This window comes from Mus pahari, chromosome 21, assembly GCF_900095145.1.
Source record: "Mus pahari chromosome 21, PAHARI_EIJ_v1.1, whole genome shotgun sequence".
In the NCBI taxonomy this organism is placed as follows: Eukaryota; Metazoa; Chordata; class Mammalia; order Rodentia; family Muridae; genus Mus; species Mus pahari.
The window spans coordinates 19,790,637-19,817,732 of NC_034610.1; the positions used below are offsets into that span (position 1 = coordinate 19,790,637).

At 49.9% G+C, this 27,096-nt stretch overlaps 2 protein-coding genes across 3 annotated transcripts; one reads left to right on the forward strand and one right to left on the reverse strand.

Annotated features, from left to right (window-relative positions):
• Window positions 1–4,091: 4,091 nt before the first annotated feature.
• On the reverse strand, window positions 4,092–5,336 carry Fahd1 (fumarylacetoacetate hydrolase domain containing 1). The gene has a single exon (XM_021221477.1). It carries the CDS (start codon window positions 5,077–5,079, stop codon window positions 4,414–4,416), a length of 666 nt encoding a protein of 221 aa, XP_021077136.1. The 5' UTR covers window positions 5,080–5,336; the 3' UTR covers window positions 4,092–4,413.
• Window positions 5,247–19,921, forward strand: Hagh (hydroxyacylglutathione hydrolase). 2 transcript variants are annotated; one of them, XM_029533153.1, is made up of 9 exons: window positions 5,247–5,333; window positions 7,964–8,139; window positions 8,786–8,850; window positions 11,504–11,621; window positions 12,364–12,472; window positions 16,109–16,212; window positions 16,484–16,585; window positions 19,162–19,241; window positions 19,671–19,921. In XM_029533153.1, exons 2-9 carry the CDS (start codon window positions 8,035–8,037, stop codon window positions 19,768–19,770), a joined length of 783 nt encoding a protein of 260 aa, XP_029389013.1. In that variant the 5' UTR covers window positions 5,247–5,333; window positions 7,964–8,034; the 3' UTR covers window positions 19,771–19,921. The 2 variants fall into 2 exon arrangements, with proteins under 2 accessions (XP_029389013.1, XP_021077113.1); XM_021221454.1 differs by lacking the exon at window positions 5,247–5,333 and adding an exon at window positions 5,495–5,673.
• The last annotated feature ends 7,175 nt before the right edge of the window (window positions 19,922–27,096 follow it).

A 27,096-nucleotide genomic window follows, 5' to 3' on the forward strand; every position in this document is an offset into this window, starting at 1 on the left:
CTGAGAAAACTCCGAGGAGCCACAGGTGCCATCTTGAGCAAGACAGATGACAGTCCCCCTTGCCTCTGTGTCTCTGAGGCTAGCACTGTCACTAACAACCGGCTGGGCACTTCCCAGGTGCAACTGGTGCCTGTCCTTGGAAAAAGGAGATTAGGGTCCCATGTTTAAATCATAGAAGGGAGGTGATCAGAGGTCACAGTTAGTTATGGCCGGTCATAAAACTAGTTCCCAATAGCCCCATAAAGATACTCCTTAGGTCGGAAGAACCCCCTCTCATTCTCACAACTCCTCCCTACCAAACAGTATCGTGTCTGAATTATGACTTGCCTCATCCGCCTCTCCCCATCACCCTAAGCATTCAAAGAATCTCTAACTATGCTGTATATAAGTGCCAAGCCTTCCAAACTCAGGGTCGCACTCCTGTCCTGAGTTGTGAGGTTTGAGATCCGAGTCTGACTCGAAAATAAAACGACTCTAATGCACGACTGCATTGGACTCTGCAGTCTTGAGCTCCCCTGGGTTCCGGGGCCTAACACTATCACCACTCAGCTATTTAAAGAGATGCAAACTATCATCTTAGCCACAGTACTTGACCTTGGCTAGAATTTGTAGCGTTGGGAGAGACATTTGGAAACATTTAAGTTGTGTTATACTCACTCCTCAAACATCTATTCCTGTCAGAGAAACCAATGACAGATCAAAACAGGGGCCTCACCAGACTCTAACTTGAACCACTGAGTTTTACTGGGGTTACTTAGAGGATTATAGGTATGAAAGTACTTACCAGAGCAGAGATGAGTCAAACAGCTCTGTCGCCAAAAGCCCATCCCAACAAAGGTGAAGTCACTTGAAAGCTGGGACCTCAGAAGTCACTGCAAAACTTGTACATAGTTTGACTGGTTGGAGGCCGTATCTTACAGGCAACTGAATTAGTCTGAGTCTCTTGCCAGGTAGTTCTGCCTGCCTCCTTCAGGATCTTCTCAAGCAACATTGCCCCTTACAGAAAAAAAAAAAAACTTCAAAGTTGAAACTAATGGGGCCAGAGGGGTCCCTGCCTCTTCCAGGCAGTTCAGCTTGTCTGAGACTCTTTTAAGCAGCTCAACATGTCTAAGTCTATCTCATAGTGGTCCTTACTGTTTATATAAGCTTGGGAAAGGAGGGGCTTTCTTTCATCAGAACTTCCTGAAGCTATTGAGTTGTTTATTTACTGAGGTTTTTTGTTTTGTTTTGTTTTTTGTTTATTTGGTGGTTTTTTTTTTTTGTTTTTGTTTTTTGAGACAGGGTTTCTCTGTGTAGCCCTGGCTGTCCTGGAATTCACTATGTAGACCAGGTTGGCCTCGAACTCAGAAATCCGCCTGCCTCTGCCTCCCAAATGCTGGGATTAAAGGCGTGGGCCAACCCCCACCCCCACCCCCACCCCAACCCCTCCACCCCGACTATTTCCTGAGATTTTTAACTAGCTTCTCTGAAGGACTAAATGTTTCAATTCTCTTCAGCACATCCTTTGTCTTAGGAGCTTCCAGAAAGATGGAATGGATTTTCTTGGAGGAAATTGCTACATAATACTTGTCAAGTACAAATTTGTATATTCTTTTTCATACACAAGTTAACAAAATATACCTAAAACTTTTAAGTGTAATCAGCTAATGTTTCATAGCCATGTTTTTCCCTTAAAAAAAAAAGAGTAACTGTTCCATATTGTGTATGAAAGCTTGTTCTTTCCCTTGTTACCTTTAACAGTTTAAGCATAAGAAATAAAACCTGTGGAGAACGTTGTCTGAAACTTGGACCCCAAGTTTGCAGGGGTCTCCTAGCTTCTGTGAAGAGCAGGAAAGCCTGATAAGCCCTGAAGGAGGCAGAGTTCACATGATTGCATGTTCCCTTAGTTCTCCCTCCAGTTGGAGTCTCTCCCCACTGGGTCTCACTCCAGCTCTTTCCCACTTGCTTTGTAGGTGTTGCTCTCTGCCTTTTCTGTTCCTGATGATCTGTTTATAGGATTCTGGGATCAAAGCCAAGGCAGCTATAATTATAGGCCTGTGAGACTGGGATTGGCATATTGCTCACTTTTTATAGATGCCCAATGAAATTATCTATCCATCTATCTATCTATCTATCTATCTATCTATCTATCTATCTATCTATCTATCTATCTATCTACCTACCTACCTACCTATCTACCTATCTATCTTCCTACCCACCTATTTGAGTCAGGGTCTATGTAGCTCTAGCTTACCTGGAACTCTCTCACTTTTTATAGAAACCCAATGAAAAAATTATTTAAGAAAGGATGTCACTATGTAGCTCTGGCTGGTCTGGAACTCCCTTTGTAGACCAGACTGGCCTTGGACACACAGAGATTTACCTGCTCCTGCCTCTTGAGTGCTGAGATTAAAGGCATGTGTTCCAATACATTCAAGCAAAAGCAAATATCAGTAACAGGTATCAAGAAATATTCTGGCCAGGCGGTGGTGGTGCACGCCTTTAATCCCAGCACTTGAGAGGCAGAGGCAGGCTGATTTCTGAGTTCAAAGACAGCCTGGTCTACAAAGTGAGTTCCAGGACAGCCAGGGCTATACAGAGAAACCCTGTCTTGAAAAAACAAACAAACAAATATATATATGTGTATATATATATATAATAAAAAAAGAAATATTCTAGTTAGACTAACATTATGAAGTTATTTTCACATGTGATTAGCAAATTATATATATATAAAATTTGTTTTCTTGAGAGCCTATATATTATTGGGTGTCCTGAAACACACTATATGGCTCACACTACAGAGTGCTGGGATTAAAGGTGTGCACCACTATAACTGGCCAACAATTTGTTGTTTTTAATTTTCATTTTATGTTCATGGGTGTTTTGTCTGCCAATGTCTGTGCACCATGTTCATGCAGTGCCCACAGAGATCACAGGGTGTTGGATTCCCTTGGAGTTAGGCAGTTGTGAGGAGTTATGTGGTTGCTGGGGTTGAACTTGGATCTTCTGGAAGAGCGGACAGTGTTCTTAACCTCTGGGCCATCTCTCCATATCTGAAAATTACAGATATTGAATCTACTGAAGGGTAGTTTGGCTTCATTGAATGTATCTCTTAGCTTTTTCATAGGTTATATTTGTTTAAAATAAGTCGAAGGGATATGTATCTTCTTGGTGTTGGGTCACTGTTATTTCAGCAGCCCAGGAATTGAGAACTGGATTGGTTTTGATTCCTGCATCCAAGGATTTATGAAATGCTGATATCAGATGTGTGTTACAAAGCTCATTCTGTTGCTTGATGGACATTGACCCTATGGCCGTTGTACATTCTGGGTACTAGCTTGTGCCCTCAGCTTGCTTAATTCATCTGTTAACTTGGCAGATGTATCTCAGCTGAACCTTGTACTTGCTAGCTAGACTAACAGTACATTGCAATATGAACACACCCTTTGACTTTGGGAACCCAGCCACAGCAATTAGAAATTAACATTGTGTTGATTCCACAAGTAAATCCTAATGTCTAAAATCAGAGGGCTAACCTGGAGTCAGTCATGATCAATGAAATTCATTGCAGAGGTGCTGACTGATGTGGGAGTCACATTAGCTAGGGTGAGCATCAGGTAGGAAAATGGCATGATGTAGTACTTAGCTGTTCTTTCAGCAGCAGTCAGGCAAATAGGGAGAGGATCATGAGTTACAGGCAAGCCTGAGCTACACAGTGAGACCCTGTCTTTAAAAAAAGGATGTGGAAGCAAATTATCTTAAAACAATATTTATATACAGATTTGGAAGAATTTATATCAAATGTTTAACTTCGACTGTCTCTGAGTAGATGAACCATAAGGAAAGAAGTACACTTTTAGTTACGCAAGTCTTTATTTGGAAAACAATTTCAAAATTATCTTCCAAACTCAGAAGCCACAGTCAACACTTTACACCCAAAGTAAACACGCAGGACTGCAGCAATAGCTCACTTAACACAATTTTTATCTGGCTTTGAAGTGGAGGACTTTCCCAAGTAACAATCAACTGTAGTGCTCTGTACAAACAGCTTTCCTAAAGGCCAGTAGCATTCATGAATTACTTCCTTTGCACTTTTAAGTCTTGAGGTATAGACTTCAGAATGATTTATTGAAAAGCCTTATTCAGTTCAGTTTTAGAAAAGAAAACTAAAATGTCTCAAAGATTAGTTTAACATTGCCCTCTTGGGAAGCATTCTATACCCTTTAGCTTCCTTGTTCCTATTTCTATTTCTGTCCCAGCTCTTTTAGATCACGTTATTTTTTTTTTTTTTTGATCACGATATTTTTTAAGGATTCATCTTTTTGACACGTCTAGCAATCTAATGGCATAATTTTTAGATTTTTAGATTTTCATTATGATTGTCATTTATTTCACTTGCTTCTGTCTCCCTGTCCCTTTGGCACTCTACACTCAGTATTCTGACCTTTCCACCTTGAACCTCATACTAACCACCCCGTCTATGCCGGCCTCGATCTCATCGTTTTCTTTAACTGGCCCAACTCCCTTTGGAGTCCCAGTCAAGATAAGATCTCCTTCTTCCAAGGTTATTATCTTGGAAACATAGCTGATGATGTAGGGGATGGAAAAGATCATAGATGATGTTTTGCCCTCCTGCCTGAGCTCTCCGTTGACCTTGAGCCACAGTCTTAGGGCATGAGGGTCAGGAATCTTCTCCTTGGGCACGAAGGCACTGACCGGGCAGGAGGACGTGAAGCTCTTGGCCAGGGTCCACGGCAGCCCCTTCTTCTTGCACTCCTCCTGCACATCTCTGGCAGTCATGTCCAGGCACAGGGCATAGCCGGCCACGTAGTCCATGGCTGCAGCCTCCGGGATCGCCTCACCACGCCTGCCCAGAAGCACTCCCAACTCCACCTCGTGGTGGAGGTTGCGGCAGTAAGAGGGCATTACCACTGGTGAGCCCTCGGGAGCGTACGCGGTGGACGGCTTCAGGAAAAGCACAGGCTCACTCAGCACGGTGCTGCGCATCTCCTTGACGTGGTCTGCGTAGTTCCTCCCCACGCAGACGATATTCTTGCCCCACTCCCAGAAGCGAGACAGCGGTTTGGTGGAAGCCATGGTACAGCCTTGGGTCACGTGACTGCCGACTCCCCCGGACTACGGCGGCCTCCAGAGGACTCGCTGGCTTCGGACGCTGTCCAAGCCGGAGCGGCCCCGCCCTTCCTTACGCAGCAGCAGGACACTTGAGGTCAGCGAAAGGTCTCTGCGTGCAGGCGACTGCCCCAGAGAGACGAGGAGGCGCGCTCTCAGTGCCCCCACCTCCTCCTACACCTACTTGCAGACGGAGTCTCCAGGCCAAGGCTGCCAGGCAGGTAGGGAACATTTTTTGGGGGGGCAGGAGCTACTACTGATTGGCTAGAGGCGGCACGGCGTTGCGAGACAGGCACTGGTTGGCTGTGAACTCTATGGGCGGTCAGTGATGGATCGAGGGCGTGGCATTTTGGTAAAGAGCAGGAGTTGGTTGGTTGGGAGCAGTAAGAGGACGACACTGATTGGTTGCAGTCGCCAACGCCTGTGTTGATGCCCACGACACTGGTGTTGCGGACTCTGCGACCCGGCTGTGCACCCCGTGGGTCATGGTGCTGGGTCGCGGGTCGCTGTGCCTCCGGAGCCTGTCAGCGCTGGGAGCCGCCTGCGCGCGCCGTGGTCTGGGTAAGTGTGTCTAGGCACTGACGCGGCGCGGCCGGGTGCTGGAGGCCGGACGTCGGTTGGGCAAGCCCTCGCTGTCTCCAGGCGCAGGTGCTGAGCGCCGCCGGGTGGGCGAGAAGCCGGGCCGGGCGTGTTGAGGGCCTTGAATAGGCATCTGGTGCTGGCGGGGTTCGTGGCCCGGGATCGAGGCAGAGGGCTGGCACCCGCTCCCTCCTGGCCGGAGTCCGACTCCAGTTCCTAAGCTTTTCCTCTGATGTAGCGACAGTGGGTTGCCAGAGCCCCGGAGCTGGCCAGCCTGAATTCAGCTAGCCGGGCACTTTGGAACAGTCGTGATTGAAAGTATATGGACCATCTTTACTAAGAAGCCCGCTCGTTGAGAACAGAAGTATGGGTCTCTCCCTTTAAAGGATACCCCTTAGTGCCGCTGCCGAAGGCTGTTTAAGAGCTAGGCGACTTAAGAGCTAGGTACAATTACTAATGAGCAGCCGCTCATCGGAGTCTGAAGCTCAGCATTTGGCGCCGCAGAAGCCCTCCTGGTGAGAAGAGGAAACTCTGAAACGTCTTTTGACGTTTGAGCAAAATAAAACGTGTCTGTGGATTTGACCTCAATTCAAACAGAATGTCCCTAGTTGCAAACTAAGGAGCTGGGAGCGATGAATTCCTTCCATAGGAGTGATCACATCTTATTCAGAGCAGTCAGGCTCTCTTTGGACCTAGAGTGGGTTGAGCACTGTAATAACATGATCTTTATCCATGCAGGTTTGTTGTGTTTTGCCAAGAAGTACATAAAAGGGCTCGTATTCACCTGTTTCTCACCTTCCACTGTCCATCGGCGTGTATAGTGCTAGGGCTTAGAGGAATTCAAATATTACAGAAACCTGATCTTACAGAAATGCTTATTTTGCTGAACATGAGAAGGGGTCTGGAAAATGCCCAGCTGTTGTGCCAAAAAAAAAAAAAAAAAAAGGAGAAATGGGGAGCAGGGTTGTGACAGAGCACTTCCCTAGAATGCTTAAAGCCCCAGCACCACAAATAAAGACAAAAGTACAGCTTAATTAGTTTTGCTGGCCTTGGGTATTAGAGTTGATAGTTTTATATATCACAGGGTCAAAGCTGTTGTTTTCTAAATTTCGAGAGAGAGAGAGAGAGAGAGAGAGAGAGAGAGAGAGAGAGAATGTGGTTTTCCCCTCTTTAAAAACAGGACATGTTTTTGGAGGCCTCATGTATTTTCAGGTTGCATGAAAAGTTTTACTGCTGAAAATGTTTTGGCATCTGTCCACTGGGTGGAGTCCCTAGTCTCTTGCTGCCTTGGCCCACCCCAGGACAGTCCTCTGGTGATGTGTTCTCTGCCTCTCGTGCTTGAGTCCCAAACAGCAGTTTCTTCTTTTCAGGAACTGGCGCTGTGTGTTTTCCATTATGCTGGCCATAGCTGAGAAAATGCTGTCCTCTCCTCAGGCTGGAGGCCTGAGAAGGGCTGAAAGCTTAGAGAATTTAACTCCGTTAGTGCAGACGCAATTCCTGGAGAGTGAGCGACCATGCTCTGGTGCCTTGTCCTGTGCCTTTAGGCCTGAGTCACACCACAGGCAGGTCGCACAGCCTGTAGGAATGCTTGAGAAGAAACACCAAGCTCCCAAGTCTAGGGTGAGGTGTAGATCTTTTGAGTTGTGTGTAGGAGCCCCTGGGATTCTGTCCCTTCCACTACAAAAAAAAAAACAAATACAAATACAAATGAAAGAGATGGAGACAGAGGATTCCTGAATTGAAAGCCAGCCTGGACTACACAGTGAATTTTGATCTAGAAAGGGATATAGAGCAAGATCTATTAAAAAATCAACCAATCAGGCTGGAGAGATGACTCAGCAGCTAAGAGCACTGACTGCTCTCCCAGAGGTCCTGAGTTCAATTCCCAGCAACCACAAGGTGGCTCACAACCATCAGTAATGGGATCCATTGTCCTCTTCTGGTGTGTCTGACAGCTGCAGTGTACTTATATAAATAAGAATGAATAAACAAACCTAAAAATCAATCAACCAAACCCCAAACTTAAAAAGTACCCCCTCAAAAAAAAAAACCCCAAAATAACAATTCTGCACCTGGGAGAGGCTGACTTACTTGGTCCCTGCTTCCCTGAAGGTGTAGTGAAATGGTGTTCCTCACCGGAGCTTCAGAAAGCCGGCTGTTGATCCTCACCGGGACTTCAGAAAGCCGGCTGTTGAGCCGTTGGGTATGAGGGGTCTGGCCGTTCTGAAGTCTCAGTGAGGTGTCCTGAGGTTCCTCCTGTGTGTTTCCTCAGGTCAGGCCCTGCTGGGACTTTCTCTGTGTCACACAGACTTCAGGAAGAGTCTGACTGTGCAGCAAGACATAATGAAGGTTGAACTACTGCCTGCCCTGACTGACAACTACATGTACCTGATCATTGATGAGGACACCCAGGAGGCCGCCATTGTGGACCCTGTGCAACCACAGAAGGTATGTGGGGCTCTTCCTGCTACCTGCACCCCGTCACCTAGATCAGTGTTCATCCACTAGGTTACACCCACGGTCTTTGTGGCTTTGTGGAAGCTAGGTGGAAATCAGTTCATCCAAAACAAAGTTGTCAGTGGGCAGTGGTGGTGTGTGCCTGTAATCTGAGGATCACTGAGGTCTGGCCAGCCTGGTCAACAGAGTGAGTTCTAGGACAACCAAGGCTACACAGAGAGACCCTGCCTCAAAAAAAAAAATACCCAAACCCAAACAAAACCAAAACAACAAGAAAAAACAAAGTTGTCTAGCCTCTGGTAAATGGGGTAGTGAGAAGGGCGCTGAGACCTCAGGCTGCTTTGGCAAGCAGACACTCACTGTTAGACCTCTGTGTCCGAACAAATGTGAATCCTTAGGTCAGGCTTCTCTTCCATGCGTCTGCCCCAGTGCTGTGGGTGGCCTCAGTTGGAGCCGCTGGGGCTCAGGTAGGTTATAGGTGATATAAGTTAATGAGAAAAGAAAAACCTTTCTTCCTGTTGTCTGGAGTGTGGTCAGTCAGCAGAGGTGGGAAGAGGGCTGGGCACCCACTCTGCAGGCAAGTGAGTCAGGCCCAGAAGTGTGACCGACCTTTATTCTGCCTTCTCCATGGCTATAGGTTATAGAAACTGTGAAAAAGCACCGTGTGAAACTGACCACAGTGCTCACCACTCACCACCACTGGTAAGTGCTCAGCCTGCAGAGATGCCTGTGGGTGGGGCCTGTCATTCACCTGGGAAGTTGCTGGACTTGGAGCAGGCCCTTGAGCAGGAAGGATTCTGAGAATGCGCCAAGGCTCCTGCCTATAGCTCATCTTTTGGCTATTTTGTGAGATCTTTCTACCACCCTTCACCCCTTTCTTCCAACCCTTTCAACCCCCTAACACTAGATAGGAGAGAGAAAGGATAGGGGGCAAAGGGTGAGGGTGTGGTTAGACTCCTTCCTGCTGAGCGGGGCAGTGGCTCCCTCGGGGCAGGTCTGATCTCTTAGCCTACAGAATATCGAATTTCATCTTCCTGTCCTTTCGTCTTTCCATATGACTACTTAACAAACCATGACCAACAGCAGCCAAAAACCCACCTACCAACAGCAATCCCCCCTCTCGGGCCCCTAACATTTATACACTCTCTGAAAAGTTACCAGAATTCCAAGCATTACACACTCATAGAAACTGTCTGTGGCTGGAAAATCATGCCTCTGCTAGAGCACAAGGCAAATCCTAGTCCTCCTCTGAACGGCTTGAAGCAGCCCTGTATCTGACACCTGGGATGAAGACAAAAACACAGTCTTATAGTGGTTGTGTTTTTCAAAAGAAACCAAAAATTTCACTACCCCTGCCTTCTTCCTCTTGGGCCAGTGACCTCTGGGTTCCACTAATGCAGCAACTTCCAGGTAAGGTACTTGTGACTTGTGAAGAGCAGGGGGTATGACTAGTGCCTGTGGACACAAGTGTCCATTGCTGTCTTCATGAAGCTAGGCTTTTCTGGTCACAGGAGGACACCCCCCCCCCAATGGCTACCTTCACATATCTTAGGCTCATAAAGTAAAGAGAAGGGGAGTACCAGAAGGGGCAGGGATTGGGATGTAAAGTGAGTGAATGAGAGAGAGAGAGAGAGAGAGAGAGAGAGAGAGAGAGAGAGAGAGCGCTAGGTAGGCATCAGTATTTTCTTAATAAGTAAAACCAAAACCCAAAAAAATGGGAAGACAGAGGCAGGTGGAGCTCTGTGACTTGAATGCCTGTAGTCATTGTATAGACTGCAATCTTGTCTCTATAGTGAGCTCCAGGCTGTGAGAGATGTGGTAGATTGGCTTCTGGTGTTTGGTTGGTTTGGTGTTTGAAATAGGATTTTACTCTGACACAGGCTGGCATTGAACTTTCGGCTTTGGGATAATGTTGCCCAAAGCCCTATTCTGGCTTTTATTCTTTTCTTTCTTCCTTTGTTTCTTTGTTTCTTTCTTTATTTGTTTGTTTAACTTTTGTTTTTGAGCCAGGGTCACTAGCTGGCCTAGAACTTGCTTTTGGGCTCTTTTGAAGGTCTTCACAGGGAGAAGAAATGTTTGCTTGGCTTAGTTTCTTTTCTGAGTGATGCCATGCAGAAAGCCAGACCCGCTCTCTTTGACCCTGCCCTGGGAACTCCCAGTGATTTCAGTGATGTAACCGAAGCTTGGCCTGTGCCTCTTTGTCACTCTGTCTTTGTGGCTGGTTTACCAGGGTCTCATGGCCTTGGCCTGTGCCTCACAGCATGGCTGCTGTTTTTCAGGTTCCTTCCCCAGGGCTCCCTGGGGCTGTCACTTCCCCCTTTGGGGATCTTCTGGGAGCTGCCTCGCAACCACCAAGCCCTTCCCACACTTTGCCTTTTCTCTTCCACCTCAGTAACTATTATTACCGATGCCTCTTTCCTGATAATGTGGAGGATTCTGGATTTTTCTATCACCTTCTCTCAATGCCACCATCAAGTCTCAGGCTGGGCCTCAGGCTTGGCCTGTGGCCCACAGGACTATCAAATAGTGTTCTTACTTCTTGGTGGTGACATTTTTAAGTGATGCGTCCTGGCCTGTGTGACCACTGTCCTGGAGGCAGTGGAGCAGAAGGCTGAGTCACATGTTCCTTCCTGTTCCTGAGAGAGGCCTGCTGCTTTGTGGGTTGTTTTACTATGGAGTGAAGTAGCCAAGGGGCTGACAGGACACAGGTGACAGGACATAGGTGACAGGACACAGGTGTTTTCATCCCTCATCTTGGAGCTGAGGGTGAGGCACAGTGTGACTCACACTGTGGGATATTCCTAGCTGTACCTGAAATCGTGGCCCCGCTCCCTGCTGCTGTCTTTAAAGGTGAAAGGGCTCCCTAGGGAGCCATGGGATTCCCTGGTGTATGTCTGGGAGGTGCCTCCACTCTGGCTGGCCTGTACTCTGCATGCAAATCTTCCCCAGGTGGGCAGTGCTGTGCTTCTACAAGTTCCCAGCATAGCCTTTGCCATGAGCTGGCCCAGACTGGGCTATACATTGGGATTGCCTGGGGGAACTTCCCAACCCACATCCCCACCCTGTACTTCTGTGTAACTGGGAGCCCTCCAGTGATTTCTTGTGCCCCACATCATGTGAAACCAGGCCTGGGACTCTGTATAGGTTCTGATTTCTCTATCCAGGGGTGTGCTGGGCACCTGAGAAAGTTGTTTTCAGTGTCACCAAATGGCAGGTAGACAGTGGTTCCACGTTGCCTGCTTCTACTGGAAAATGTATAGGCAAAGTGAAAAATCTGTTTGGTCAAGGGTTGAAGGCAAGCAAGCAGCCTGCTCCATTTGAGCAGGTTACCCCAGGCCTTCTGTCTGACTTCTAGGGACCACGCTGGTGGGAACGAGAAGCTGGTGAAGCTGGAGCCTGGGCTGAAGGTTTACGGAGGTGATGACCGCATCGGGGCCTTGACTCACAAGGTCACACACCTCTCCACACTGCAGGTACACACCAAGCCATGGGGAGAGCGCCAGAGAAGGCCCAGCAGGATGCAGGTCCCCAGGCATCATTTGAGGCGGGCCAGGGCCTGCCTCAGCACTGCCTGGCCAGTCTGAGAACAGTGAGAAAGTCAACTGTCGTGTGACTGGGCACTGGGGAAGGGTGCAGAGTGGCCCTGAGGAGTTACAGAGGCCTCTGGGATCTTTTTGATTTCTTGGATGTGGTGGTGGAATTGTGTGTAGGACACATAGCTGCAGTACTTGGGAAAATTGGTCAGAGTGTGAGCAACTTCAGCAAAGAGAGGCTGTACAGATGTGGAAAGAGTGTGCACCTTGCTGAATCTCTGTGTGTTGGGGCGTTTGCCTTGCTGGGTCAGCTTTAGCTTTGAACCCTTGAAGTAAAGAGCTGGGGGGAGGGGTCAGAAAAGAAGTATCTTTTATAGAGAAATGCCTGTTTTCAATTCGACTCAGTTATGGAGGCAAAACCAAAATAGGCCAGTTTGGGTGTTTTCCTTGAATACACACCCCTGAACCATCGGCACCTGCGAGGACCACCCCCCAGCAGAAAGCCTTGGCCCCTCCCTGAATCCTGAGGCTAGCTATAAGGCCTGGGTGGCTCTGCGGGTGTCTAGAATGCAGATAGATCCAGGACTGAGCACATCCAGGTGGTCAGTGGGAGGGGGGGTCACAGGAGCCAGCAGTGCTGCCACTTGTGATGGTCGGGCTCATCCCAGGACCACTCTTTCAGGTGGGGTCTCTCAGTGTCAAATGTCTGTCAACACCCTGCCATACTTCGGGACACATCTGTTACTTTGTGAGCAAGCCTGGGAGCTCCGAGCCTTCTGCTGTGTTCACAGGTGAGTGGGGGCTGGGAGGTGTGTGTGTGTGTGTGTGTGTGTGTGTGTGTGTGTGTGTGTGTGTGTGTGAAGACTGCATTGGCTGTGTGAGGAAAACTGTGCAGAGGCAGGAGGTTCCCTGTCAGACCTAGCAGGGGCTGCATCTTCTCCAGCCCTCCATCCACATAAGGAAGCCACAGCCCCAGGATGGAGAGTGAAAAGGACCTCTGAGTTGCCTGTGGGCTGCTGCCCCGAGGGCCTGAGGGGGACAGTTCCATTTGTGGTGGTTACCTCTACAAACTCCACCCCTGCCCCATAGCAGCCAACTGATGGGCGTGGTCCTTCCTTCAGCATTGCAGAGCTGCTTGGGATCTGGGTTAGGCCAGCAAGGCTTGGGTGACACGATGGCCCCCCGGCTAAGCCAGAAGCCTAACTTTGCAGTGGGCAGTTCATGAGACTGAGCAGGGACCGTGTGGGGGCTGGGAGCTGGGGGCCAGCTCAGTTGTCATTGGTGGCTTTGGCTGGGGTTTTCCGAACTGCAGTGCTGCTGTGGTGAAATGGTGATAAACACCTGGCCCTCAGCTTGTGGCCATCAAGGTTAATGGAGGTGTAGACTCAGCTGGCCCACCCCTGTTGGCATGGCTGTGTGTGTGCCAGTGTCTGTGAGAGCAGACGGCAGCCCCTCCTGCCACAGACTGGCCTCACTTGGGGTTCCCGATCTGTGTGGAACTGGGTCTCTTGGTTGCAGGTGAGCAAGGATTCGGCGAATGAGTGACAGACAGTCCACACAAGAGAGGGTGTAGAACTGAATGCATTCTCATAAAGTGACCGAACACCAGTGTTATAAAGTACAGAGAACAAAGGGGTAGGATGTCACAGTAGGCAAAGAACATTGAAGTTACTTGACACAAAACAGAGGAATGACTTCAAAGGGACTTACAGGTAATGTTTACAGTTAAGATAAAGCAGTTCTGCCTAGGGTCAGCTAAAGACAGGTAAGGATTTCACACCTTAGTCACAATTTGTGCTACTCCTTTGAGCCTTGTGAAAGCTAGCACCAGGGGGTTCTGCACTAGCAGACCTTCTCATGAATAATGCAATACCACAACCCCCCTATTTTCTAGGCCTTGGTAAATACTTGCATATGAAAGTAACCTTTTCACTGAATTCTGAGCTCCTGGCTTTAAGGAATTTTCAGGACTTTGGAACACTGGCTTTAAGGAATTTTTAGGACTTTGGAACACTAATGGAAACCTCACCTATGGTATAAATTCAATCTTTAAAGGCATTAATAATATTGAAAGAGAGCGTACACCATACTAACATGCGGATAGAGTTAGTGTATATAGGTTATTGGAAATGCCAGGACTCCAGGAGGCTGAATCTCCTTGAGACTCTTTTCCTCAGGACTCGTTCAAGTTTTCAGGCCTGTTGTGAGCCACCACTGAAGTAGGCGTGGCACCCTTCCTTTCAGGCTGTCATGGGCTGATAACAGGAAGCCACATCAGGACATGCCAGCCTTGGGAGAAGGGGTATGAGTGTGTGTGTGTGTGTGTGTGTGTGTGTGTGTGTATGTATGTGTGTCTCTGTGTGTGTATGTGTGAGTGTGTATGTGTGTGAGTGTGTGTGTGTATGTGAGTGTGTGTGTGAGTGTGTGTGTATGTGTGCATATGTGTGTGAGTGTGTGTGTGTTTGTGTGTGTGAGAGAGTGTGTATGTGTGTGAGTGTTTGTGTGTGTGTGTGTGTGTGAGAGAGAGAGAGTGTGTATGTGTGTGAGTGTGTGTGTGTTTGTGTGTGTGTGTGTGTGTGTGTGTGTGTGTTGGCTGTCATTCCCAGGTACACTGTAATGGTTAATTTTTTGCCAACTTGATACAAATTAGAGTCTTCTGGGAAAGAAAAGAAAAAGCTTGAGGCCTCCATTAGATTGGCAGGTCTGTGGGGAATTTTCTTGATTAATAATTGTGGGAGGGTCCAGTGTTCTGTGGGCAGTGCTACCCCTGGGCAGATGTATCCTTGGTTCTATAAGAAATCAAACTGAGCCAGCCAGTAAGCAGTCCTCCTCTGTGGTCTTGGCTTCAGTTCCTGCTTCCAGGTTCCTGCCCCTCCACGGGAGCTGTAAGATGGAGAGGTTACCAGGCAGGGTGAACTAGCCAGCATGCCTGGGTTCTTACATGAGTTCTGGGCATGAGGCTCAGTTCCTGAGGCCCGAAGGCAAGCGCTCTCCAGCAAACCAACCTCCTCAGCCCCATTCTGTGTGGACAGTGGACAGAGCCCAAGGCCTGCATCAGGCAGGCACTGCATCACAGCCCCAGCTAAGCTTAGGGCTGGGTCCTTCATGACTCTCTCCTGACAGGAGGTACTTGGTGTCATGGTGAGTGCCACAGGATGTAGGACCTGTCATGTCCTGCCCTTCCCATGACTGTTGGTGGGCAGCACCTGGCCTGTGATGCAAGGTGTCATCACAGCGAGGTACGCTGGGGCACACTCTGGCTTCAGCAGTGAGGGCCGGCGGTGAGGCATGTACTGTTCAGTAGCCCAGGAAAGTTGAGCCAGCTGCCACTCCAGCTGACCTGAGGGGAGCTGGGGAGCTGGAGTGGAGAGTGGAGGCGGGCACAGCCATAGAAGGTGTGGTGAGAGGGAGGGCCAGGCATCTGCAGCTGTAGTCGAGGATAAAGCCTGCCAGGCAGAGAGAGGTAGACTGGACACTGAGAGGCAACAGGGGACAGCACTGGGCACTGAGAGGCAACAGGGGACAGTACTGGGCACTGAGAGGCAACGGGACAGCACTGGGCACTGAGAGGCAACGGGACAGCACTGGGCACTGAGAGGCAACAGGGGACAGCACTGGGCACTGAGAGGCAACAGGGGACAGCACTGGGCACTGAGAGGCAACAGGGGACAGCACTGGCCACTGAGAGGCAACAGGGGACAGCACTGGCCACTGAGAGGCAACAGGGGACAGCACTGGGCACTGAGAGGCAACAGGGGACAGTACTGAGCACTGAGAGGCAACGGGACAGCACTGGGCACTGAGAGGCAACAGGGGACAGAACTGGGGACAGGCAGGTAGGAGGTATTTAGGACTTCAAATTTGGAATCCCTCCTGTGGCGCCCTGGAGGAGTGCAGTGCCCAGCCCCGTGAGAGCCCGCTGAGCTGGCCACAGTGGACAATGCAGGGGTGTGTAGGGAACCAGAGACAGGCGGGTTGTGCCACCGATGCTGGTGAGGCCAAGAGCAGTGCTAGTCTGGGGATGGGGGAGAATGCCTCAGATGTTCTCAGCAACAGAGAGTGTCAGGCATGGATGCCAGGAGAAGCAGCAGCACCCAAAGACCTGGGGGGAGGGGGGGCTGCTGCGAGGTGGGCGGGAACTGGGTTTGTGGTGGTTTCAGCTAAGGTCAGGGGACCCTGGATTCCAGGCCCAAACAGCAGCTTAGTGGCTCTGGTTGGAGCTGACAGAGTGGATGCTATGGACAGCCTTGCGCCATGGTGGGTGAAGATGCCTTTTGGTGTATGGGTGCTGGCTGGGGGACTGGGAGGCTGGGGGGCTGGGGGACTGGGGGCTGGGGGTTATGTCCTGGTGCCTGCCTGTTGGGCCTTAGCTCCAGGTGCAGAGGGCCGGGGTATGAGCTGACTGAGACTGTCGTTGCGTTTTTCAGGTGACACGTTGTTTGTTGCCGGCTGTGGGAAGTTCTATGAGGGAACTGCAGATGAGATGTACAAGGCGCTGCTTGAAGTCTTGGGCCGGCTTCCTCCAGACACAGTAGGCAGTGCCTCCCTTGCCCAAAGGCCCCACATGCTCCAGGAACATGGCTGCTGCATGTTGGGCCCACCCTTCAGGCCCTCAAACTGTCTCTGCTTTCCTGGCTGGCCTGTGTGTGGTGGATCCCCTGAGCAGCCTCAACTCTAAGCTGAAGGGAGAAGTGGGCAGAGCCATAGCCTTAACAGCTTGTAGTATCCTCTAGTGCACACACTGTGTGGGCTGCCAAGTCAGGCTGAGGCATGACATGGTCCTGTGTTGGCTTTTTCTTCAGAAAGTCTACTGTGGCCATGAATACACCGTAAACAACCTTAAGTTTGCACGCCATGTGGAGCCCAGCAACGCCGCCATTCAAGAGAAACTGGCCTGGGCCAAGGTGAGTGAGGCCGAGTCCCAGAGCGTAGTTTAGGTCCTGTCATGGCACAGGGCCTCTCCCAGGGCCTGGGTATTGGCACCCAGCACAGTCCAGACAGCAGGTGGAAGCAGGTGTCACCAGCTCAGTGCGGTCACTGCAGTGAAATCTAACTGGAGGGCACAGTGCAGGCCTTAGACTGCATCTTAGCACACGGGACCCAAACTACAGGGCCCAGCCTTGCTCCACACACACTGAGCAGTGAGCCAGCTGATCCTCATCTGAAGGGGTTTACCTCAGTGATGGCGCCAGTGAACCCAAGGCTGTGGCCGAGAGCTTTGTTAGAAACCAGGTTCTACCTTCCTATAGATGTTACGGGGAGCTGTGCACACCTGGGAGGTGCAGCTTCCTTCGCCAAGTTCAGGAAGTGGTGCTTCCTTGTATAGATGTGTTGTGTTGTTGTTTAAAATAAACACTCTATCCAGCATCTTTTCCAACTAGGGAAGGGAGTTACAAAGTGACACTAGAAAGTTCCGCAGACCTGCCCAGCACTTGGAAAGCTGCCTGGTGCGAGAGTCAGGAGTTCCATACTGGTCTCAGCTACTTTGTGTGTTCTTAGCTAGCCTGGGCTACAGGAGACTATCTCAGAACAACAACAAATTCAGATGCTGAGTCAGGTGCAGTGTCACACATCTAATCTACTTAAGAGGCTGCAAGTTCAAGGCTCGCCTGGGCAGCGAAGTGCATCAAAGCCACCCCCTCATAGAAATGGCCAACCCTCATAGTTAGTTAATCATATCCCTCTTAAGAGGGTGCGTTTAGTATTCTCACAAAGGCCGTACTGTGTGCACACTGTCCATACCATAATACCACTCGGCAACTTATTCTATTCCTTTATTTCCCCTTGGTGCTGGGGATCAAACGCAGGGCCTCACAGTGCCAGACCAGCAGCTCTGAGGGTAATTTACACGCATGCAAATGTCCTGGATGAAACCTGTAGTTAGATGAACTTTTGACAGCACACACCTACGTATCGCTGCCATACCCGAGCTAGACCACACTGCCGGATCCCGTCTGGAAGGCACTTTTGATTTTTCATACATGAATGTTTTACCTGCATGTACCTATGTGTGTCACATGCATGACTGGTACCCATGGAGGACAGAAGAGGTCACCAGAGCCCCTGGGACTGGAGTTACAGGCAGCTGAAGGTTCCCAGCCAGTGCTCCTAACCACTGAGCCACCTTGCCAGCCTCTCCCCCAACAAGGCACCCTTGACTCGCAGCACCTTGTGTTGGCAACTGCCCTGTTTTCTAGCACAAAGCTGCCCTTTTCTAGAGGGTCCTATAACAAAACCATAAGCTCGCCAGGTGGTGGTGGCGCACGCCTTTAATCCCAGCACTTGGGAGGCAGAGGCAGGCGGATTTCTGAGTTCGAGGCCAGCCTGGTCTACAGAGTGAGTTCCAGGACAGCCAGGGCTACACAGAGAAACCCTGTATCAAAAAACAAAAAACAAAAAAAACAAAGCCATGAGCGCTTCCTTGCCTCTCTAGCTCCCGCTCAGTCTGTGTCACATGGCTCAGTCCGGGAGTTTATCGTTAGCTGTGGGAACCCTCCGTGCGCTTCCTGAGTCATGAGTACGGCTGCCGTGCCTGCTTGTGTGCATCATTTGTTCATGCTTTATTATTTGTTCCTGCTCTTGGGACTGTGTTTAAAATTGGACTTGCTGAACCATACAGCCAAGTGCGTGTTTAACTCTCAGACTGATTTTCAGAATTGGAAAGGGATCCCGCTGTTTCAGGCTTCCCTCTTGACGCCTGTAGCTCCTGATGCTTTGCATGCTGGCAGAGCATTAGTGTTAGCAGCCTTTTTTTTTTGGTTTTGGTTTTTCGAGACAGGGTTTCTCTGTGTAGCCCTGGCTGTCCTGGAACTCACTCTGTAGACCAGGCTGGCCTCGAACTCAGAAATCCGCCTGCCTCTGCCTCCCAAGTGCTGGGATTAAAGGCGTGCGCCACCACCTCCCGGCGTTAGCAGCCTTTTTATAACCCCTGACTTTGTGTGTCCTGGTGGTGAGGGAGATTTAAGTGGGTGGCTGCAGCTCCTGTCTCAGCTCTGTCCCTCAGGCCTCCATGTTAGCCAGCAATAGTTGTACAAGAGCTCCAAGGAGAGCCCTGCGCATATGAACTCCTCAGCTTTGGTTTAGCTCTGTTAGCATCGTCTCTGCCATGGTCTGTGCTACTCAGGAAAAAGGCTATCTATGTGAGGTGGTGGCCAGTGCCTGGGAGCTCCTGATCCTGTGCTGGGAGCCCAAGTCACTCACTGCCCACCCCCTGCCCCCACCCTGTGCTGTTTCTCCTGTTGGGGGCCTTGCTCTCTTTGCTTTTGTTTTCATTGTGTAGAACACAAAGCTCACAGTAATAAAGACAGGACTCACCTGCCCCTCCCTCAGGGACACCAAGACCACTGCTGGTCCCTCCCATGAGCTGTCTGCCCTGACTGTTCCTGCTGTGCCATCTAGGATAGACGTGCGTTTCTAAATAATTGAGATATTTGAAAGATGGGACCCATTGATCCCTGAGTGACAGTGGTCTCTTTTACAGGAGAAGTATGCCATCGGGGAGCCCACGGTGCCGTCCACCCTGGCAGAAGAGTTCACCTACAACCCCTTCATGAGAGTGAAGTAAGATGGCAGTGGGCCTCTCGACCGCACCCTCCTGTGGTAGCTCATGCCTTATGACACGAGATGAACCAGGGCTGAGCCCATCCTGAAGTGTGTGGGCCTGACCCTCACACCCCAGCTTTATTAAGAGTACCCAAGAGGCAGGCTTTGTCCTATAAATACAATACGCTTTTCTTAGCATCTTGCAAGGATGCGAGGGACCCAGGACCCATGTGGGGAGTGGCTTTAGAGGGCTTTTTTAAGGATCCTTGGAGCTCTGGGCCTCTGGACTAGGTAGGCAGTGTAGAGCTGGTGGCTTCCATCTCTGTTTTGCTGGGAGCGCCTGTTAGGCTTGCTTAATCCCAGCAGTTTTCTTCCTGCGGACGTCCGGGCTCTGGGAAAGGGCTGTGTGTGTTGCCTGCAGCCTGGTCTCTTCTCTCGCCACCCCAGGGAGAAGACTGTGCAGCAGCACGCTGGCGAGACAGACCCTGTGACCACCATGAGGGCCATCCGCAAGGAGAAGGACCAGTTCAAGGTGCCTCGGGACTGAGGCACACCGGGACAGGACTTTTAACTGACTGACCTGCTGCTAATGCAGGACAGTCTACTTTCCAGTTAATTCAGAGCCCTTAGCTTGTGTTATCAAATGTTCTAATGCATATTTATAAGAGAAAAAAGATTTAAAGTATTTATTCCCATAACCTCTGCTTATGGACTCTCTATTACCTCTGGCTCTCCCGGTGTATAACCTCAGGGTCCTGTGGTGACATGACGTCCAGTTTGCCTGTTTGTTAGAGGTGCTTGCTCTGGGAGGGACTGAACCTGGGTAGGCCTCTTGATGTCCTGGCTCTTTGGGAAGGAGATGCCTGGCACCTCTCTGGGCTTTTCCTCCCTTTTTGACTAGCCTCAAGGATAGCAACTACTTCCAGGATTTAGTACCTGTGTGTGTCTGTGTTGACATTTTCATGAGATGCTTCTGTGTCAGTGTGAGTGGACTTAAGTCTTTGAGAGCAGGTTGGGCCACAGCCTGGATCTCAGGTTGCCCTGTCAGGGGCCTGAAGCCTGGACTCAGAGAGGCAGGCTTCTGATGCGTGTGAAACCGGCCGTTTGCCAAGGCCCGTCTCTAGGTCAGGCCGCTTCTGGTTGGCCACCATGGCGGCTGTGCTCAGCATCGTGAATTCTCAGCAAGTGTTATGCTGGTGTCCCTGCCCTGAGCAGCCTGGGGCCTGTCATTAAGCGTGTCAATAGTCCCTGTTGGCCTCCACCTTGTCCTGACTCCTCCTGGGAGAGGTTGGATCTCTGCATTTGCTGAGTTGAACCAGTGTGACTGTCCTGGGAAGCTGCCGCCTGCCATGGCTCTGCCTCTGTCCCTGTATCACAGCTTTTCCTCTTCTGCTCCCTCCTCCCTCTCCCAGGCTTTTCTTTTCCTTCGCACACCCAGACCGTATTCCTGTAGAAGTGTTTCCCTTATTCCTGGAGTCTGGTGGCTTGCTTCAGTAGACCATCCTGTGGCCATGCTTTGATGGCCAGCTTGCTGTCCTATGCCATCCCCATAAGCCGTTACTTTAGCTTCATCATTATTCGTTGCCAGGGATACACATTGGCCCACGTGTTTCTACCAGAGTCCAGAGCATCCTGGCATCCATTCACGTCAGAATGGGGAACTCTGGGATTGCATTTGGAGGTGCAACTCAGGCGGGGGAGACGCAGCTGCAGCATGGCACTCACCATTAACCAGCCACGCTGCCTTGCATTGCATTGCTGCTCTGTAGTCCCGATGGCTGCAGCCTGCTCAGTCAGGGTCCAAGCTTTAGGATACAATGTGCCCTCACCTCGTCCCCTGGCCACACACGGAGAACTCAAGCCACCTATACTTCTGACCGACTGGCTCTGAACTCAGGGCTTTTTCTCCCCCAGCCATTAGCTTCCTAGGGTCTCACAGCACTTAGGAGAACTGTATTATAAAAGAGACCGGAAGCTGGGCATGGCGGTGTATGTTTTAATCTCAGCATCCGGGAAGCAGAGGCAGGAGAATCTGAGTTCAAGGCCAGCCTAATCTAAGAGTCCCAGCACAGCTAGAGCTATAGAAAGAGACCCCATCCCAAAAGCCAAAGCTAAAATGAAGGAGACGGGGTGGCTGATGAGATCACAGGACCTGGCATACAGTGACTGTGCCACCTTGGAGTTAGGGGCAGCTCCTTTACCCTGCACGTGCGCGCACCACTGCCTTTTCCTGCACGTGTACATCACCGCCAAGCTTCCTGGCCTCAGTTCCACATTGTGACACAGTGGGGTGGCTGATGGAGGAGTCGCTGGCCTTGGAATGGAGTGAGTCTCCAGCTACTTTCCCTCCCTGCAGGTCTGTGGCCACCCCAGCCACCCATTCTTGGTGGTGCCCTAGGGACCTGCCCTGTGGGGTAACAGACACTGGGATCTCAGGGAAAATCAATGAGTAGCAGACACAGGCCACACTGTCCGGGACGGGAGAGCGAGAGTGGCCAGTGGAGACAGTGCTTCAGGGGGACAGGAAAAAGTGCAGCGCGTGCTCGCTGTGACCTTTCCAGAGCCAACGGCCAGGGAGGCCTCACCTGAGAAGGAATGTTTGTGTAAATGTGTGGGAAAGGGGCTGGGGGTGGGCTACAGAAGTAGGAGGGAGGTAAGAGGTTGAGGTGAGAGGGATAAAGATGCATATATAAGCCTGGCTGTGGTGGCACATGCGCTTAATCCAGCTCTCTGAGTTGGAGGGCAGCCTGATCTACAGAGCGAGTCCTAGGACAGCCAGGCTACACAGAGAAACCCTGTCAAAAAAAAGCAAAACCAAGTGCATGTGAATGTCTCTCTCTCTGTATACATACAATATATGTGTGTGTATATATGTATACACACATACATATATACACATATGCATGTATTCTGATATACAAGCACAAAGCTATCCAAGAGCAAACTTAGTTGAAAATCCAAACCTCCAGCCCCCAGGGTCAGTGAGAAACGCAAAGGCCCTGGGCAGCAGAGTAAGGAGGGCAGCCTGGCTAGGTTCAGACAGGCGGTGGCTAGGTGAACCATGTGGCCCTTGGGTTTGATTCCAGTGAGAGGCACATTCCTGCTTCACCAGGCTTCTTGACTGCGGGTGGAAGTAGGTCCACCAGCACAGTGGGGGCTCAGGAGGGTTCACTGGTGGTGCGGAGTGAGTTGTGAGACTCCGAGGGCTAGCTGGGAGGCTTCAGCAGATACTCTCAAGGCAAGCTGTTTACCTCCTGACAGGGCACCACTGTGAAGGGAGTCAAGCTAGCCAGAAGTCAGAAGTGAGAGAGACAAGGAGGGGCCTGCAAGGCCAGGAGCAAGGGGCGTGCCTCCAACTGGCGGCTGCATGGTCCCCAGTCTTCAGTCTTAAGACCTGCCACTCCCTACTTGTACATCCTCTCTTGAATGTTAACTGTTTGATCTAGTGAACTGTACAGATGTCTGGTCCTAAGCCGCCATTGCAGTGGGTGGGTGAGATCTGTTACTGCGTCCCAGGACGAATCCCTCTATAGCTGGGGAACCACAAAGGACGTAACAAGTAATTACAGCTGGCCAGGCGAGGTGGCGCACACCTTTAATCACAGCTCTTGCGAGGCAGAGCCAGACTTACCCGTGCATTCAAGGCCAGCCTGGTCTAACAGAGCAAGTTGCAGGACAGCCAGGACTATACAGAGGGATCTTGTTGCAAAACAAAAACAAAATCACTTTTAATTGAGATGAAAGCCACACAAGTAGCCATTTAAATTTCAGCCCTGGGTCCACTCCCACCACATATACCACTGCTGGTCGGCACCTGGTGTACCGTGTTCTGTGTTCCCATCCCTCGTGATCTGAGCTTCTAGTCATTGGTGTCGGTCCAGCTGGAAGAGGCAGGCTTCTGGCCTACCTACCAGTGCAGATGTGTGTCTTCAAGGGAAACAGAGGCCAGGGTGAGAATAAAGAAGTGGATGGGTGGCACAGGGTGGGGGTGGGGACAGCAGTAGAACCTGACCTGCTCAGGGGTGGCCAGCTCTTTCTGTCCTTGGGCCCATCCCTGTGTTTGAGTATCAGAGGCAGGAGACCCATCTCTGCCCTCCGATTTATGGTCTGCGTGCTTTGTGTGGAAGAGGACATTGTTTTCCTCTTCCTAGCCCTCAGCTCCACAGCTCAGAGTCTGTCTGCTCTGAACACCCATCCTGGCTGCAGCCCTGTAGGCTCTGCCCCCGACCCCCATTTGTCACCAGTCATCGGTTTCCTGCCATCCACTGAGGACGACTGGGCATGGGTAGAAGACAGGGCCCAGTGCGCGGTGCTCAAAGACTCACCAGCCACAGTAACTGGAGATGACAGTGTCATCCAGCTGAATTGGAATCATCATTCAGATGTGCACAAACACTCTCCAGGACAGGTCATGTCCCATATGCCAACTCACAAAGCATTTAGTGTGTTCTCTAACCAAGTACAGTTAGAGAACCGCAGTGAATGTTTCCAAACACTAAATGAGCCAAGAAGAGAAAGGGGGTACACAAAGCGACAAGCACCACGCTGGGTGGAGAGACGTTTTTATATATAATATATATTTATATATCATGTATATGTATATATATTATGGGGGCAGGGCAGTGAGGGGAGGCACTGGGAGTGAACCTAAGGGCCTCACACACCCCAGGCAATTATTCTGCCCTTGAGATTTATTTTTAGTCCTAATAATTTTATAGCTTTAAGCACCTATTTGAGAAAATAAAAGGTCTCAAAAATGCAGGCTTTACCTTAACAAGAAAACAAGTGAAACTCGAATGATCAGAAGGAAAGGCTGGGGTATAGAGCTCAGGGATAGACAATTGCTGAGCATGTGCAAGGCTCGGCCCATCCTCAGAGTGAATGGGCGTTTAAGTCAACTCAGTGCTCTGGCCCACAATCACATCATGGCAAAGGCTGAGGAAGAAGCATTGCTTAGGTCCGAGGCCAGCCTCAGGTGCAGAGTGAATTCAGGGGTAACTGAGCTACAGAGTAATCTCTGTCCCCATAATAGCCCACGCTCAAAAGAGAGTGGGAATTCATAAAACAGAGAAAAGGATCTTTAAAGGGATGAAAAAAACTCTGCCCTACCCTGGATCAAACAAAGATGTGAAGTGCAAAGGTCACGCAGATGGAAAGCACTCTTGCTTGTATGGAAGTCACCAGGGTTTATGAAGGAATTCTAGGAGAAACTGAAACTGAAATGGATAAATCCCTAGAAAGACATGAATCACTGCAACTGGCTAGAAAATGATGAGCTGGGGTGGTGTGTGCCTGTCAGCTCCCTGGGAGGTTGCCCATTGCTTGAGGCCATCTTGGGCAACACAGCCAGATGTGGGGGTGGGGTTATTTGATTGACACTAGGTCTCTGTAGTTGAGACTGGTTTCAAACTCCTGATCATCTTGTATCATCATGAGAATGGATTTGGAACACATCTATACAACCGAAGTCTTCCACAGAGAGCAGAGGCCACACAGCTTCATTGGTGTATTCTGTCCGTAACATCATACACGTGAAGATGGTTCAGGATCCAGAAATACTGCTCCCAACCCACTTACCAGGTGAATATTTCTCTGATACAAAAGGCCAGGAAAGATATCACAAGACAAAAAAAATCCTTGATATCACCAACCCAGATTCAAGTTCAGCAACGTTCTCTACCATGGCCCCATGGGATCTGCCTCAGCAGTGTAAGGATGAGCATCAGCCAGGGTAGCTAGCGGCCGTGTGTATAGAGAGCAAAGCGGACAGGATCTTCTCAGAAGAATGTTGGCAAAGTCCACCATCAATTTACAGAATAGCTCCACAAATACTGCTGGGAGCTTTCTTCGCTGACAGAATGCCCCTATGTGCTTAACCTGTGGCCATGAGAGACCCACAGCCCTAGTGACATCAGTTTACCACCTTACAGTTTGAAGGTTGGCAGGTGACATGACTCTCATGGGGTGTCAGCAGGGCTGTACTCCTGAAGGGTCTAGGAACGTGTCCTTGACCTGTTCCACTTCTTAGAAGCCTCCTGCATTTCCAGCTCACAGCCCCTTTCTCTGCCTGCAAAGCTGGAGACCCTGGTTGAGTCCTGATTCAGCCTCCCCATCACCTTCCGAATCCTTCTTCCTCTCCAGGACCCTGAGTTTCCCTTGGCCTCACCTGGGAGCTCTCACTAAGGTCAATTCCCTCTGCCACGTAAAGGTCACGGTCACTCGTGGCAGTCATGGGTTCTAGGGATCAGGACATGGACATCTCTTATTTATTATACCACCTTCTAGAATTTGTGAAAATGGTGCACCCAGCACCAAAGTGAATGGTGTATGACCTAATCTTCCCCACATGGGCAAGGGAGAGTCGTCTACTATTGCTGTGACATAGGGTACTGCAATAAATCATTAAAAGGCTTGCCAAGGTTTTATAAAAAATTTGAAGAAGGTAAGCGAACAGCACAGCCCCACACAGCAAATCCTAAGGAATATGTTTCCCACTGGAATTAAGGTGTTCAGAATCCTTGGGTTGTAAGATAAGAGTAAACTCATTGTGTCCCTACATACTAGTTAGTAATCCAAGAGTGGAATAAAAGCAGTTCTTCTCTCAAGATCATCAAAACTAATAAAATACCAAGGAAGCACTTTATCAAAGTGTAAGGTTTACACAGGGATGATGGCAGTGTTAAGAGAAATGAACAAACAAAGCCAGTGGGCAGGATGGCCAGGCTCATGGATGAGACCACTCACTAAGAGGCTGGCTCTCCACAAGCTGATCTGCAGATAAAATGAAGCCCCCAGCAAAATCCACACAAAAATGTGTTTGAGAAAGTGACAAGCAGGCTTTAAAATTATACAGTGACTCAACGAATCCAGATGATCAAAACAACGTTGGAAAAGAACAAGGCTCCAGGACCTGTGGCTACCTAAAACTAGAAAGCATGGCCATGATGTGCAGAACGTGCAAGGGCAAGGCTGCCACCAGGCACTGAAGCTGAGTGGAGAATAAATCGCTATGCTTGTGCCCGTTTGGTTTTCCTTTGTTGGATGCCAAGAACAGTCTTTTCGACAGATGGGCTGGGCCACTTGGGCTTGTTCAGAGGAAACATGAATGAACGCACATAATGTGTAAATTAACAGTGCACTGGAGAACTAAAGAGCTTTGGACCCTGAAATTTGGAGGAAGGAGCAGTACAAAATATAGGTTCATGGGTTAGGCAGTGTTCATGGATATGACATACAAGTCTTGAGCTAGAGGAGAAACAAATCGATATTCTTCAGGATATCAGATATTCAGAAACTTGCAATAAAAAGACATCCTAAGGGGCACAAATCCCTTCTGGTCTGTGCCAGCACCGGGTCACCTAGGGCTCAGAGTGGGCAGACACCCCCACGGTCCCTAGAGGACTGCCCACGCGATCTTAGGATCACTGGTGAGTGGAACACAACATCTGCTCCAATCCAATTGCGCAAGGGACCTGAGACAGCACTAGGGCAGCAGAGAACCGGCCTGACAAAGGGCACAAGCCCCTTCCAGTCTGCACCAGCACCGGGTCACCTAGGGCGAGGACTCAGTGGACACCCCCACGGTCCTTAGTGAACTGCCCAAGCGATCTTAGGATCACTGGTGAGTGGAACACAATAGCTGCTCCAACCCAATAGTGATGGGTCTGTGACAGCAGGAACAAGGACACCAGAGCCTTTCCTGACCAGAGGCTCAGGTTTCTTTTAATCAGTTCAGGTTTACCTTGGTTTCAAACAGACCAGACAACACGGTCCTCAAAGGAGACACCACTTCCACACACTGTAACACGTCCAGGATCTTAGGACAACAGGATCCCAGGATAACAGGAGCTGGGTCACACTAGTATTTGAGTGT

What these genes read in the sequence shown, in the direction of transcription:
- Hagh (XM_021221454.1), top strand. Translation starts at nt 5,598, where the DNA reads ATGGTGCTGGGTCGCGGGTCGCTGTGCCTCCGGAGCCTGTCAGCGCTG. An exon ending in CTGCGCGCGCCGTGGTCTGG is followed by an intron (nt 5,674 to 7,963) that starts GTAAGTGTGTCT and finishes GTGTTTCCTCAG; the next exon opens with GTCAGGCCCTGCTGGGACTT. An exon ending in AGAAACTGGCCTGGGCCAAG is followed by an intron (nt 16,586 to 19,161) that starts GTGAGTGAGGCC and finishes TCTCTTTTACAG; the next exon opens with GAGAAGTATGCCATCGGGGA.
- Fahd1 (XM_021221477.1), bottom strand. Translation starts at nt 5,079, where the DNA reads ATGGCTTCCACCAAACCGCTGTCTCGCTTCTGGGAGTGGGGCAAGAAT.